A 16,992-nucleotide genomic window follows, 5' to 3' on the forward strand; every position below is an offset into this window, starting at 1 on the left:
GAGAGAAAATTACTTACCTTTTTTTTGTTTTAGATGGTGAAACATCATCTTCACTCAAGTGGACATAACAGAAAAATAAAAATTCACACTTCTGGGCCAAAATCAGGACTGGCTTCAATTAACAGTAATCAGGTGAAATACTTAACCCCATTCTGTTTAAAACACTTGTCGGTTTTGCTTGAATTATCACTTGTTAGAAAGGGAATAAAGAAGCACACGTGTACAACACCTGGAACGTTCTGTTAGAATTAACGGAAGGTCAGAGAACAATATGGTATGACATTTAACCGGGTGCCTTGGTTCTGCAGTTGACCGTGTGGAGAGCTGTCTTAGGGCAGCCATAAAAATTACAGAGAACTCAACTGACAGCTATTATGTGGACTGTCTGTCATGCTGTCAAATTAGCCATTAAGTTAATTATAGCCCCACTGAAAGTCACATTGTATTGAGGAGCCAAAGTATGTGTAACAAGACAGTTAGCACAAGGCAGCCAGTCAGTCTTTAAAAACAAAAGGGCACTGTTTATTAGATTCATGTGCAGAGCCCAAAAAGCTGTCAGGTTTGTAGTGGAGTACAAACCTGTCCAGCAAGCAAACTGTCTTCATTTCAGCAATTTGTACAGGTTCAGCAATTTGTAGAGGGTGAATTTATTTCCACAGACAACAGAAATTTGAGGAACAACACATTTTCTCTCATTTTTATAGGTATATATGGTAATCATCTTTTACTGTACAATACCACATTGCAAACATCATAGTTATCATAACTGTACGTGATTAGCTTGACAACCCACTGCTATTATGTGTCATGAGCCATTGCGAGACTTTGATGATGAAATAAACAGACTTAACACTGACATTTTCCACATACAGTCTGGCATGGTAGATTGCTCTGAACTCCACAGTAAAAAAGCTGTAGGAGGTTTACAAAGTCTAAAATTGGCAATATGATCGTTACAAGAGTATTTTTCATTGTTTATATATTAAGCCAGAATAATGAAGCAAAAATGTGTGCTGGAACGTCCAGATCCAGAGACCATAAACTGTCAATTCACCCCAACATTTTGTCATGTGATTCTAAACCAGGCTTTAGGGGGTGAACTATCAATTTCTATTCTAGACACAACTCAAACTTTTATAGTTCATCACCACTTGCATTGTCTATGCAAACGTTTCTGTCCTGGTCTGTGTATCAAGTCACATAGTCCGCCAAAATGACCCCCCTTCAGCTTCATCTGATTTCCTTCACGATTTACGATTTTGTTGTCAGCATCCGCTATTTTACACACACAGTGATCAAAACAATGGAATGCAATAAAAGTAAATTGACTGGCTGAGCGCATGCGCAGGTGCGACTGGTGGGGTGACATCTGGAAATCCGAGTGCATGCGCTGCTTTACATGTGACGTGATTCTTCTTGAAGTCTTGATGGGTTGTTGGCAACATTGCGGCAGTGCTAATGAATCGTAAAATGCTTGCTCTGAATCATCTACAATAAAGTGTACCTTCAACTTTTTTTATGTGTTTCAGCCAGAGGGTCTTTCTCCATGACAAATTTATTCAGCTGCACTCCTCGCAGCTGCACGCGAGGATGTAACGGTAAGTAGCGGTTATCCGTGTTCCACCCGAGCATCGCAGACGCACCGCCTTCAGTTTGGAGGTATGTGGACGACAGCAGAAACACGTGCTTTTAAAAGGTTGCTTCAAGACAGAGCTGAAAGAGATCAGCGGGTCCGAGCGGGACGTGTGGCTGCAGTGACCCTCACATCGAGCCAGGAGAACCATCTGTAGAGCAAAAAAGGTTAATTAGTCCCATGTTTGAGTAAACTGTCCATCTATCTGTCTGTCTATGTATCAATCAAACTATCTACAAAATCTGAATCTGAGCCCAATTTGTTTAAAGGAATAGTTCAATGAATAGCTCTTATGTTGTTCCAAACCCATAAGACCTTCATCTGTCTTCAGATCACAAATTAAGTTATTAACATTACTTTCGTTTTTGATCTTCCTAAATGCGTCTATGTTCGAGGGAATCATTTGTGATCCAGCTTCATTTACAGGAGTATAAGGGTTTTTTGAATCTTTGCAAATTGCCTTTCCTAATAATGTGCTAGTTAATCAGTCTGCTCATCACCCCATGGAAGAGAGGGGCGGGGTCAGCAGAGCTCATTATCATTTAAAGCGACATGGACTAAAAACAGCTTGCTGATTTTGACAGGGTAAAAAGGGTGTTTTTTACACTACCACTGAGAAATTTGAACCAAAGTATGTTATAGAATTTTCATTAAGACCCTAAAGAATCATATCAACTTGGGCATGCAATGAACCCTTTAATGATGTCTTTTCTACGTTTCTGGGCCTTGAACATGGTAGTTGCATTGCTCTCTATTCAGGGTCAGAAAGCTCTGGGATATCATCAAAAATATCTTAATTTGTGTTCCAAAGATGAACAAAGGTCTTAAAGGTTTGGACCAACACAAGGGTGAGTAATTAATGCCAGAATTTTCTAGTTTGGGTGAACTACCCCTTTAATTAAGTAATTTTTTAAAGAAATTAAGTAAAAAAAAAGAAAGAAAGAAGGAAATGAAGCCATTTTCATTCTTCATTTTTGTAGTCCTAAATTGGCTATACCACTTTTTAAATACATAAATTGTGGAATGTGTGTTAAAGACATTATTTTCTTTAGTAGTTTCACCAGTGTAACTTGTACACAAACATGTTTAGCTATTATAAAGCAAGAGTCCCGTGCCATCTCTAATTTTAACCCTGTGTCAGGACTAATATATGCTTCCTGTGAAGTTTTGAAGTGCTGAACAATGAAAGTTTGTGTACTTTCTCACCTTGACCTTGCACCTGCATGTTGATGGGAGTGTGGTTGATCTCTCCCAGACCTGGATGTTCAAGTTACTTGACTCCCCCAAATACCTCAATCTAATAATTTGCCTCATTTGCTTTGTGAGGATTGTTGTTTGACAGATGAATGGCTTTGCACTTTGTGGGACCGATTTATGGGGTTCAGTGATCCACCTGGCAACATCGCTGAGTTACTGGCTGATAAAGAGGGATTCGCTCATCAAAAAAATGCTCTGTCCTATATAAGAGTGCTCTGGTAATTAAAGGTTAATGAGTGATGCGCATCTGCAATGATAGACACGAACGTGACCCAGTTCAATGGTCTACTGGTTCGGAATATGAGGTGCTGGCCAGACCACGGGCCGCCACATTCCTGAACACTCCGTAAATGGACTCCTGTGTCATGTTGTCTTTCAGCTGCATAGTGTTAGCGGAGTGTCACCCCCATTATAAGGAACACTAGCCTGACTGAAGCCAAAAAGCACCCGATATGCATCACTCATGGTCCGACGTCCATGAATGAAGCTGCATTTGCTTGCTGCTTTTAGCTGATGTCATTATTTAATGTTACCTGACACTGTAGGCATACAGCCATGTTCGTAAAACAAACGGTGGAGAGATGTGGGGTATTTCAGAGGGAGGTGCAGTGGAGGTGTGTGGCCAACGGAAGATGGATATCCAAGGTGACAAATGCTGGGCAGCAGATGTAAGCCCTCTTCCCCTCTATATATATCTCAGAGTGACTGCGCAGGTGGATCCTATTGTGTCGCACTGCTGAAATTTGCATGGAAGCAACAGCCATCCTCATAACTAATGCAATGTGTAACAAGCTTCTTTAAAGGTGACTGAGTTGAGCTTAATCCATTGTGCTGCTTTTAGACAATGGGCCTGTGTACTTGCCTGTCAATCAGAAACTGTTTTTGAGACAGGAAATTTTAACTGTTAGTTCATTGCATAATTCAAATTGTTTTCCGATTTATTACCAGAGTGGAAAAGTATTTCAGATTGTCTATAGTGTCCATTTTGCTTACATATCCAAGAAATGATTTGTTAATTATACAGGGAATCTTCTTGGTACATTATAATATGAATGATAAAAATGAAACTGTTAAGTATTTTGTGGATGAAGTAAACTTAAAATGTATTTTCTTCTTTAAATCTGTTAAGATTTCTGGGACTTTTCACTGCTTGTATCACTTCACTTGTACGTGCTTACCATTCCAGACATACTCAGGCTTCAGTCTGTGCATTAGTTTGTGAGGATTCTTTCAGAAGATTACATTAAGCCAATTGGTGACGAGTGATTGTCTTTACGAGTGCGTCACTGAATAATATTTTTTTTAACAATTTTGAATCATTCAGGAACCCTACCACTATTTGATGGCTGGAACTTAACATTATTCCTTTGGGGTTTTGTTTAGAAATATTAACTTCTTGGTTATTGAACTGTTGTGTAAAATCAATATCACACTTGCAGTTGCACCGTCGATTGACTAAAAAAGCACCGATTCAAAAGAGTCATTTGTTTGTCAGTGGTACTACACCAGTTGCACTGAATGTTTTTTATTCACTAAAATGAACCGGTTCATAAGAGTAATTTTTATTTGAATCTGACTACAATGGTTGCATTGAATGTTTGTGATCATTTGTTTGTTAATCATACTCATCATATGTATGCATTGCCTGCAGTCCGGAATAACAATTTGATAAAAATGTGGGGTAACACTTTAGTATAGGGTCCAATTCACACTAATAACTAGTTGCTTATTAGCATTTCTATTATTAACATATTGGCTGTTTATTAGTGCTTATAAAGTACATATAATGCATGACATCCATAATCCTACCCAATACCCTAAACTTAACAACTACCTTATAAACCATCAATAAGCAGCAAATAAGCAGTTAATTGAGGCAAAAGTCATAGTTAATGATTAGTTAATAGTGAGAATTGGACCCTAAAATAAAGTGTGACCAAATGTGGTACTATGCATATGTTATATCTTAACTGCAGCTCACATAACATGTTGCGTCCTTCTTAAAAATCTGTTAATTGTCAAATGACAAATGAATGAAATACTCAGGACTCTGAAGGTTATTTGTATTGTAATGTATCTTTGGCTGCATTATAATAATCTTCCTAATTCAAAATCAAAAAATTACATATATGACTGCTTGTTCTGCAAAGTTGCCTGATGAAAATGTTAAAGGGGTCATCGGATGGCCATTTTCACAATTGATATGATTCTTTAGGGTCTTAATGAAAAGTCTGTAACAGTTTGCTTAAAATGTCTCAATGGTAGTGTAAAAAACACCTTGTTACCCTGTTAAAAACAGCTCTTTTCAGAGCAAGCCGTTTTGTAGCATTTTCCTTTAAATGTTAATGAGCTCTCCTGACCCCGCCCATATCTTCTGAGCCGCTCTCTGAGGGAGTGTTATCTTTAGCCGCATTCATTTTAAAGCATTACTAGGAAAGGCGATTTGCAAAGATTGATTTAAACACCTTATACTCACTTTTTCTGTTGGTGAAGTTAGACCAAGAATGAGTCGCGTGAAGATAGATGCATTTAGGTAGATCGGGGCGCATTCCCTTCAGAAACAAACGTAATCCACTGGAGTAAACAATGACTGTTGGGTTCATTATTACATCCAACAACAAAACACCTCAATGGTGGGCTGATGACAGCTCACTCGGGGTGGGTCTAAGGTAAGACACAAGTCCAGTCTGTCCTGAAACGCTACTGTCAATCAAACTATTGTGGGAGGTTGCATGACTGTGTAACGTCACAAAGACAGGCATTTGAGATCGGCTCGATTTGAAAAAGGGGTAAATATTTTAATAGATATAGTAGATTTTATCATTATAGGGTTGTTGTGTACACACACTGCCAACACTCATTTCAGTACAACAACTTGTAAAAGTGCATGTAGCATCTGATGACCCCTTTTAAATTTTATCATAAAATTGAACCTTTTAGCAATTAAATAAATGATTTGAATAAAGATTAGCACTTTTTGCTGAATGAGACTCAAAGATCAAGATCCAGATCAAGGAGTAGAGATCTTTAAAATGAAAATTATGATTAATTGTAATATCAGTATTTTTTCCCAACCCTATTCACTAATCACTTTCTGGAAGCAACAGTAAAAAAAATCTCAGCTGCCGTAGATCCTTGAATGGATGTTAAACCAACTACGTTTTCCTTTTTTTACCCAATGCTTTTGGATTATCGAGGTTGTCTGTCTCATAATTAGAAAATGCAGTGTGTAATGCTTGCAAAATTAATATTTTCAGCTCAAGCACAGGTGGCTGACTAGCTCATCTTTAGTTCATTGGAAGTTGGATATTTGTTGACACAGCCAAGCTGGGTTTGTAAGAACAAGAGCCTAAGAATCTTAATTCACAATATACAGATCATGAGAGGCTGCCCTTCTGAGGGGTACAGGTGAATCAGAGCATCTGGAACTCATCCCAGAGTGTTTATTATCGATGGCTTTATTTTGAGGGGATGTTTTTGAGGCACTCTATTGTTTCGATAACCAAAAAATGAGTCAGGCACAGCACTGCGTGGAGCCCTGGAACTGTGCCATCTCCCAGACATTTTATGCACCCCCTGAGAGCTTATTTCTGGCGAGGCTTTGGGCCGCACAGGCAGGCTATTTGCAGTGTTCCTTGCCAAGGTGTCAAAGTACCTAAAGGTAGAGGTCATTAGACAAGCCAGCCATGCTATCTGATTCAATGAATGAAAACAAGGTTTCTTCTCAGCCTTGGGGTTCTAATTATGAGCGACATCCCTGGGCTCAGTATTTAAATGTAAAACCTTTTAAACACCAGGAGACTTGATTTGTTTTTAAGCAGCTTGTTAGCAGGAAAGTTGTGGGTGTATAGAGTGTATTGTCTTACAAAAGGATCTGACCTCCAAGACCATTTTTGTAATGATCTTGGAGGTTATAATCATGGGAGCTTGATTTTGTGTGACTTTGACTTGGATGCTAATAAGAATTTCTTTGTTTTCTTTTTTAAACAAGACTACAAAAATTTCTCGACACTGACAGGCGACAAAAATTAAAATGTTACAATAATTTTATATCAAGTTGGCATCGGTGAGATGCAAGAAATTTCTTTGCAAGAATTGTATTTTTTATTTTATTTTTTTATTTCTAGTGCAAGTAATAATTCTTGTACTTCAATTTCAGTTATTTGCCAAGAAAAAAAAGAAAAAAAAGTTTCTGTTTAGTTTATCTAATATTTAGATTCTACTTCGTTTTAAAATTTATTTCAATTACAAAAATGTTTTAGGTTTGTTACTATGGGATACTACTATGATAGTAGTTTATGTCTTAATTGTTATGATTCTGATTCTTTTTAAGGAGTCAGTCATTCATTTTAATTATTCAGTCAAAAAGATTAACATCCTGTAACTCGTTTGTGTGTTAGCTCAGTCAATTAGTTGTTCAGATGCATTTCAGAGTTCTGAATGACTCCCTCGCTGAACTGTAAATCATTGTTCAATTAAGTTCATCAACATTTTGGCATCTTACCTTTGAATTGCACTTGTAGATAGGATGTGTGATGGTCTCAACAAAATGATGTCTCATACACCTGTCAGGATCATTGTCCCCTAAGTGTCCACTCTCTGCCTTACAGGTTACACCATGCAGGATTGTCAGCAGGGGACATGTGACCAGAAGAAGAAGAATCCCAGGCTGGCTCAGAGCGACTGAGTTCCTCATATTGTCCACAACTTCCACAGGCAAAAGAAAAGAAAACTTGACCGTCTCCTACAGAAGACAACAAAGAGCTCTCCACTGTGATGTTGATGCCGCACATGTGAACCGAAACATATAGTGAGTGTTCTCTTTAAACTCAGCCATCCTCTTTAGTGGTCTGGATGTGTCTGTGAAAGGTAAAGAAAGGAACCATGGTTAGTCCAGGACGCAAGCTGCAGTAAAGACACCCACCTGAGAGTGCGATATCAGGTAATGTTTCGCACGTTACGTCCAGTTTGCAGAGCTGTTTATTTTGTTAGTGGAGTGACTGGGCAGGTAAGGTAAGGTGCAGAGTAAGGGAGAGTGGGAGTTTGTCTTCATGAGAACCCAGCAGTGACAGATGACCCGAGACCATGTATCCAGCCAGGAAAAAGTGGGCTGTGATGTATGAGGAGTGCTGGCAGACGGCTGTAGTGTTATTCTAACAATCCCAACACTGAACAAAAACATGGTGTTTTTATTACACAGCGAAGAAACCTTATATATTAATAAACAGCCTGCAGTGAATTTCCCCAGAAATGAATTTTTCATAAAAAGAAATAAGTCTCCACGCAAGTTCTCTCATGACAGTGAAACAACTGCCAACATAGGTACATATTTATTTATACATACTTATTTTTTCATGAGCTTTGTGCTTTACAGTCCTCATGACAATGCGCGGCAGTTAAATTCACTGAGCCACAACTGCTAAAAGGTTTGGTGTAATGAGTGGGAGAATGAGTAGCAGAGCCCTGAGGGTAACCGACTCTGCAAACCTGGATCAGACAGAGAGGAAATTATCATTCACTAAAACAATGCCTTGCATTATGTCTAAACCTCTTTCCAATTTTATTTCGAAACCCACAATTGCTCCAAAATCACAAGCACATCAGACTAATTTAAAGCTTTCTCCTTGTGTTTTTCTTACCGGAGCGACTCATTTAACTTTAGCATTCCTCGCATAAGGATTTTAGGTATCAATTTGCCTGTTTAAATAAATACTCCCTGAAATGTTTAACTGCACTGGAGAGCATGTGTTGAGGGGTTTACAAAAGCACATATCACAGTCTGTTCTGAACTCAGATGCTTTAAATATAGGACGCTCTTGCTTCGTCATTTATTTAATATTGGGCATACCAGCCGCCATCTTCATCATCATCATTGTGCCCAGACAAGACTGTTGACATTCAAACCTGGTTGAGGGCGTCTGCTGCAGTGATCTGTAGGCACCGTAATGGGCATTTACAATGCAGTGTAGACACCCCAGCTCAAAAGATAACTACAGATCCAATTTAGTTCATAAACAATGAGACGGTGACCTCATGCCGCAATCATCTATGGCAGCTTCATCAGTCAAAAGCTTCTAGTGCTGTTAGGACAGTTGTGGGTGTGTTGCTTCTTGCCCAAAGTCAATGTAAGGTAATGTTGACCACCATAGCATCCACACCTGCTTCAGCCTGTAGATTTATAAAGCCCAGTGTGTCTACAAATGGCAGAAGGACTTACAATCACCTCCATCTTAGACGGAATCCACCACATCTGTCCACCTCTGAGCAGAGGAATTGTTTCCCTCTCTCGTTTCGTATCGATTCACTTTGTACACTTACAATTTGGAGTTTATAGACTAGGAAAATTAGCTTTGACGTGCTGGAATCTTAGCATAACAACTGTCTGATGCAAGATGTAATCAAATTAGTGCTTTAATTAGCTCTCACAGTACAATCAGAGACAGAGACAAGAACTTGTTTTTCTCAGCATGGACATTTTCGGGGGTGTCTAAAACAAAGTGTTTAACCAGAATATTTTTGCCACAGTGTGATACATTGTAAAGCTTCTAAAATTTTTTATTCTATCATCATTTACCAAAGTCAGTTCACTCTGTGGCCATATTTGCAACGCCTCTGGGAAGGTATTTCTGGCATGCAAGACCAATTCCTATTTACTTGAATTGAGGAAATACAGACATCTCAAAAACTCATAATTTAATAACATATTTCAAATCAGCAGCAAATTCTGACATGATGTTGGTTTCAATATGGTGTCTCATTAGTTTTTTGTTTGTTTGTTTGTTTTTACACTCAAATGGTTTATATGGTGTATACTTGAGGTTGGTCCAGTAAGTGTGCATATACAGTCATCCCAAGGGCAAACCTATGACTGTTTCTATGGCAACTGAAGCTTCTAACAGTGGTTGCAGTGACACAATTGCTTTACAAATTGGCAATTGACCTTTAGAAGGTGGGACTAATTCTGACACATCTATCTATCTATCTATCTATCTATCTATCTATCTATCTATCTATCTATCTATCTATCTATCTATCTATCTATCTATCTATCTATCTATATATATATATATATATATATATATTATTGTAACACTTTAGAATAGGGAACACATGTTCACTAATAACTAGGCATTTTCCCTAAATAAACTCCTAATTTGCTGCTTATTTATGGTTAGTAATAGTTGATAAAAAGGTTTTGAATAGGGTTATGCAGAATAAAGCATTAATATGTGCTTTATTAGTACTAATTAAACAGCTAATAAGATGCATGCTAATAAGCAACTAGTTGATAGTGATAACTGATCCTTAAAATAAAGTGTTCCCTATATTATATTATTACTTTAGTATTTTGTGGAGAAAAAATAAAATAAAAAAATTGTCCATGCAGTGAAGTCAGTGTTGTTTGACATTTTTATTGGTTGCATAAAAAGTTGAAACATTCTTGAACATATCATCTTTTGTGTCCCTCAGAAGAAACAAAGTCATTGGAGCGACATGAGGGTGAGTAAAAGTGAGCTATCCCTATAATATTTCCAAGTTGCAAGATGCAAAACAATGTATCTTTTACCTTCACTAACTGCCAAATTAATTTAAGAGGAAGGCAGGAGCCAGGGCCGGGTGAGACAGGCCAAAACCCCGCTGCACTGAACTCTCAGGACAGACTGCTCTCTTAGGGACCACGTCTTAACCTGGAGTCCCGTCAGTAGCTATAACACGACTTAGGGAACAGTTCCCTGGAATGAACTGTCCCTAGGCGTGGCACTAGTGGTTGTGGAAATAGAGTATGGATCTTTTGAACATGGCTGATCCTCTCAGGCTGTGGCAAGCCTGAGAGGGGCCTTGCCGTCTGCACCATTAGAACTGTGAAATTCCTGACATTCAAAAGCAGCCACAGTTTAAAGGCCGTATGGCAGAAGTTGTTGCACACAATTCAGTGCTGCTTCTCACCTCACTCAGGCCTCTGTGTTGTGATATCATTAAAAACCATAGTGTCTATTTGATTAAGAGGGTATAAAATGTGGGAACAACAAGCTTTTCATGTCAGGGCATCTTCACATGGTGGTTTTTCAAGAACTCAAGGGGATCATGAGTTGGTTCTTGATATCTCAATTCTGTCTCCTGTTCTAACCCTTGCTGCTTTTTCTGCTTAAGATAAAGCACAGACTGTCATTTTAAGGAGGATTTTCTACTCAAAACCACCTAAGGGGTTGGATTATGTGGATTGAGTCAATTGAATCCACATTATTAGTTATAGTTTCCTCAACATTGCTGTGAGGAAATGGGCTTATTTTAAGATAGAGCTCAATTTCTGAGGTAATCCATCTCAAAGTCTCTTAATGCCTTCAAACCAAACTATGCTGAGAAAATAATCAGATTGGAAGAACATTTAATCTGGATCATAATGATTGCACAATGTTGTATAAAAGGAATCATGATACTGGAATAAACACTAGGTTAGGAATATTGAGTAACTTAAATTTTAGACACAATATCGGATGTTAGTTTGTGTATTTTTGCAGTCAACAAAAATGGTTCTGCATATTCTGTTGTGAAATTTGTTGTGAAACTTAGAGCAATAAACAGTAGTCTTTTTCCTGAATGATTCAGTTTTTTGAATGAATCATTGGAGAAAAAGATGATCTGTCCTATTTTTAAAGACATTAGCTGGGTTTGCATATTAAGTACTAACCAGAAGTCATATCACCCAGTAGCCCAGGACTGGTTGCCCACTGAAGCTAAGCAGGGTTGAGCCTGGTCAGTACCTGGATGGAAGAGCAGACCAGCAGGGGGTGCTCTCCATTTGGTCTGTGTGGTGTCCTAACGCCCCAGTATAGGGATAAGGACACTATGCTGTCAACAAGCACCGTCCTTCAGATGAGATTTTAAACCGAGGTCCTGACTCTCTGTGGTCATTAAAAATCCCAGGATGTCTTTTGAAAAGAGTAGAAGTGTGACCCCATCATCCTGGCCAAACTTGCCTGTTGGCCTCTGACCATCATGGTCCAGCTGCACACTGGTGGTGGACAAGGAGATTCCCCCTTTTATGTAAAGCACTTTGAGTGCTCAGACAAGTGCTATATAAATGTAATGAATTATTAAACAGGAACTACATTTGAATTAAAACATACTTTGTAACCATTAAAAAATTACATTCTATATAGATCGAACGTAGTTTGAATGAAATGCAGACATACTAAATCTGCCATGTTGTCAATGTCATATGACTTAGTGTTAATTGCATGGCTTCAATACCATTTGCAACTGCCATGGCCTCATGGGATAGTAAAGTGTTCATCAGATGCGCACATCCGAATGTTTGCGGAAGTAGTAGGTTATCTGGGTACTTTTTGCCTATTGTTTTACGAATACTTAATTGACACCTTGTTGCCACCTACTGGCTTAAGGAAAGAGTCACTAAAAATCCCCAAAACTGAACTGTTGTATAATATAAAATATATTTGTTGATTATACAAGAAAATAGAAATGAATCATGTTTCCAATGAATCCTTCAGATTTCATTTCATCGTTTGAGTACTCTAACAAGGTTATCATCAAAACTTCAAAAGGGCGCTCTTGATGGGTCTGCCAGCAGCTGAGTCCACAGTTGTTGAGTGAGCCGTGTGGTCGCCTAGTATTTGCCAATAAGCAGAATTGTCTTCTCAGTCACATTGACATGCCCAAAACCCCTCCTCCGGTGAAGGGGTTACGTCACTGTTTTCTACTTGTTTAGCACCCTATTGTTTGACCGGCTTTTAATAAACCAAAGGGCAGATTCCTGCCGGGATCACCCCGCAGCCCTCCTCCCATGCCCATCTGCAACCTAAGCAGCATGCCAGGGGCACTGCCACCACACGCTGACGCCAGGAACCCGCGTCTCCACAAAGCCCACACTAAATATATCTCCTGTGATAAAGATAAGACAAACACAGTGGATTGGAAAGTAGCTGGTTGCCAATAGCCAGGGCACCATGTGAGCCAGTGCTAAACTAATGTTAGCTTTACATTTAGCTTCTCAGAAAAGTGCTGGTCTGATTGGAATGCTAAAGGATGAAAGGGTCTGCGCACAGTAAATCCGTGGCAGGGTTTACCCTGTTATGTTGTCCCATTAACCTTCCCGCTTTAATGTGATGTGCAAATTGACGGCTGTCGTCATCTTCTGAAAATACCTCAGGCTTTAATATCTTTGTAAATAGCTTGAAGAGTCATCAAAGGACTGTTATGTAGTACTGATTATGAATGAGTTGCGCACTGGTTGACACTGTCAGCTTTTAAATCTAACATCCTGAGGGAAGTGTGTTCTAGTTCACCTCTTCCTCAAGCTCCATAAACAATCCTCAGAATATCTATGATTTCTCATCTGGTGCGCTCGGCTAACGACCTCTGGCTTAGCATTAAATTGTGTATTCAGTCCCTGTCTGTGCTAGACAAGCAGCTGATGGCTTACCTTAGCAACCGATCTCCCACAGCACATATTATGTGAAGCTCGTCATTTATAACATAGCCATTTTCCTTCGGTTAGGAGTCATTTCGGAGCAAAATCATTACGTGTCTGATCTTAATGTTATTAATATGCAGTCTCTCTTAAAATTGGATTCTTAAATTGTGAAGTCAATCGATGACCATAATTAGCATGTTACTTTGGGCAATGCATTATATTATGAAAAAATTTAAGATTGAAGAAATGTAATAATAACACACACACATATATATATATATATATATATATATATATATATATATATATATATATATATATATATATATATATATATATATATATATATATACATATATATAAATATATATATATGTGTGTGTGTATATATATGTGTGTGTGTATATATATGTGTGTGTATATATATACACACAAACACACATTCATAAAAAATATCTAATTAATATATTTATATTTAGTATTTGTAAAGAAAGGTATGTGCTGCCGTAATAAGGAAACAATAAAACATAGATATATAGCGATAACCTTGCAGCCAATGAACAGTAACTATGATGACCTGATCACCTTTACAACACTGGTGGTCTTACCTTCTGCCTGGTGCCGTTTAACCTGCAGTATTCAATCCCAGCTGGCTCCTCTAGGACAGAAATGAATTTTTTAAGCAACAATTGCCTTTAGATCTCTCCTTCTCCCTCATCCACTTGCTCTCTCTCCTCTCTCTGTTTCTCTTTTACTCTCTCTCACGCATGCCGATTGTGTGTGAGCTCTGACTCCTTCCCCTCCCTCTCGGCTCGGCTCCCCTCCCCTCCGCTTTGACGTTCACACCCCCTCTTTTATTGAGGAATCACATGGAAAAGGGAAAAGGATGGATGATGTACATCTTGGGATGGTTGTCAGATGTGAAACGTGACACAGCAGTCGTATATCACCTTAGGGACACACACATACTCGCCCCCAGCTGCCACACTGACAAGCAAATGGGGATTCCAGCCAAATCAAGAGGACTGACCAAAAGTCTGGCCCTCTTTTACGAGGTCCAGGTTATAAAACTGTTAGCAGAGTTTACTTAAAAACAATTGGTCTGCTGGGTTTCGTTGCTGTCTTGAATGAGACTTGGGAGGGGTAACTCAATCCAGCTGCAAGCTATTTTGAAGTATGTATGTAGTTATATGTTGTAGAATAATGGGGGAAAAAAAGATTTTTTTCTACCTCAAGAAAAACTACAAAGGGGAATGACAATAGCTGTATTAAATTCACATCTTCATACGCTAGCATGTGTGATGAAATTCTTACAAAATATGAAGAAATTGCAATCAAATGCAAAGCACATAACTGCATTCTTGGAATATAAAATAAAAAACAGATGTGCAATTATAAGTTCCCAATGAACGGATAATTACTATTTCACATCTCCGACATGGAGAGAATCCAGCAAGCATTTGTGTTTTTCTCAAAGTTTGTCCTTCTGTGGCCAAAAATGTCCTTTAAACGTCATGGTCGAAGAGGCATTTGAAATTAAATTACTGCAAATATTGGCACTAGAGGGAGAAAAATTTGAGATATGGACTTCATCTGTAAGCAGACTGAAGGTTTGTGGCTTGAAAATATCTGATTGTCAGATCTTACCAACTTTATCCAACAGTTTCCATGATGCGAAGTCTGCCAAGAAATTTAAAATGACTTAGTTTGAAGCTTCTCTAAGAAAAGACAGCCCAAGGTGGACTAACTTAACTGCGTATATTGACTAATGTACAGTTTTACAAAAAAAATGCAGCACAAAACGTAATCAGATGACACACATAAACCATCATGCCAAGTCAGAAGCCCCTTGAGAAATAAAGTCTGTGCTAAAAGCGCAGGAGGTCAAATGTTTACTCAGCATAAATTACCTGCAAGGCTTGGTGGGTGTGACTTCACAGATGTTCTCACCTTCTATCTCTCAACCCCTTGACCCAACTCCTGTTCACACTTCAAATCTGAATTGAAGTAGATTAGTGCAATGCTAATTCAAAGTGGGCTGATAATGACAACTGGGTTATGTTACATGGCCGCTAGCTAGGTATTTTATAAGAATAAAAATAAATAATTTATCTGAATCTTTTCTACAACTGCAAGACAAATGAAGACTGGCGGTGACCTGGTATAACAGCGAGACCAAAATAGCCTTAGCAGAGATTTCCTCCAAAAGCTTCCCATTCTGGAAAAGAGCCCTTCTCATGCCTGTCCATTATATTTTTATTATATCCAGGAGCATCTGCAGTCTTTCAACACTCGACTATTCTTTCAACTTCCGTTTTGCAATCTGATGTGGCACGAGTATTATATCAAGTGATTTACAGTCTGCATTTGTCCATCCATCTATTATTTGCTTCAGTGCATTAAAACCTTTTTATGAAAGAACCTACATTTTCAAAAAGGATAAAGGGGTGAGAATTGTCAAAAGACATTGCATTTGCCTTGATGTCTTCTTACATGACAGTACTCATCCATGCATTTTATCCACAGATTCAAATCTGTCTCCCCTTCAACTGAATTTGGCTTTTATTTTTTAGCCACAACAGACTGACTGAGGGTTTGCAAAGCAGCTTGTCAAGCAAAGAACATGAAGTGAGCCAAAGTTTTCAAACTTGGGATTTGATCATGAAGTCTCATTTCAAGCTACATGACAAAAAAGCCTCATAATTTCGGGTGATTTATATTAAAACAATGCATGCTGTCTCCCAGAAATGAGCTCCTCTGGGAACACTGACCTGGATGAAAATAGTCCATAGTCCAAATTTACAGCCGGTGTAGAAAAACATTTCTTCCTCTAGCCATTTAAAATAATACCTGCCAAAGACAACTTTGCATTGATCACTGTACCAGGTCTAGCAGGCAAAAACACATACCTACTAAAATAGGTTCTTAGCAAGGAAATAACAGAAAATACATATATATTATAGAATTTCTGTGTGAGTTAGTTGGAAGAGTGGAGTCAATTATGACAGCGCTGTAAAAAATAAAATAAAAAACAAGACCATCTAAAGGCAAAACTGAGGGGAATGTAACTGTTTCCCCATATGTACCTGAGGCTGTGACTTGCCTCCTAAAATGACTTAATTCTGCATGTTTACTATCAGTGTGCCAACTGCTGTAAGCATTGTCAAGTCTGTAGCTATGAAAAGGACAAGGCAAAATGAACGGCATCCGTTAAATTCTAGCAGCTTTTCCTATTAAATTAAAACTTATAAAATGAGTACATCTTGTTTAATTGTGTTGTATTTAGGCAGTTTCTGTTAGTGGTGTTTTCTATTAGATAAAACAACTCTGAATATATGTATTAGATGCTGTTTAAAAGAATATATCTGCTTCCATTCACTGTCAGACTATTTCAAAGTACTGACATCTAGGGTTGCAGTTTTGTACTAGGGGATAGTTAAAAATGTATCATTTATCATGAATGTTAACATGATTTGAATATGAAATGGCAAGCCATTGTGATGTAAAACTGAAAAAAAGAAAAGGCAGAATTTTATATTTGTTGAAATCCTTTGAAATTTTATATCGCTCCTAAAGCTGAAGTGTGGAGTTTGTGGATCACTGGTCACCAAATGCTAAATTTATGACTGTTTCAAACAGATTTCTCTCCTGTCTGCCATTGGTTAGC

General features: G+C 38.3%; 1 protein-coding gene across 1 annotated transcript; it reads right to left on the minus strand.

Annotated features, from left to right (window-relative positions):
- Positions 1 to 631: 631 nt before the first annotated feature.
- On the minus strand, positions 632 to 14,087 carry ndp (norrin cystine knot growth factor NDP). The gene is made up of 3 exons (XM_059500241.1): positions 13,934 to 14,087; positions 7,395 to 7,750; positions 632 to 1,784 (listed from the first exon to the last, which is right to left on the minus strand). Exons 2-3 carry the CDS (start codon positions 7,584 to 7,586, stop codon positions 1,560 to 1,562), a joined length of 417 nt encoding a protein of 138 aa, XP_059356224.1. The 5' UTR covers positions 7,587 to 7,750; positions 13,934 to 14,087; the 3' UTR covers positions 632 to 1,559.
- Between the last annotated feature and the right edge of the window lie 2,905 nt (positions 14,088 to 16,992).

This window comes from Carassius carassius, chromosome 19 (genome assembly GCF_963082965.1).
Source record: "Carassius carassius chromosome 19, fCarCar2.1, whole genome shotgun sequence".
NCBI lineage: Eukaryota > Metazoa > Chordata > Actinopteri > Cypriniformes > Cyprinidae > Carassius > Carassius carassius.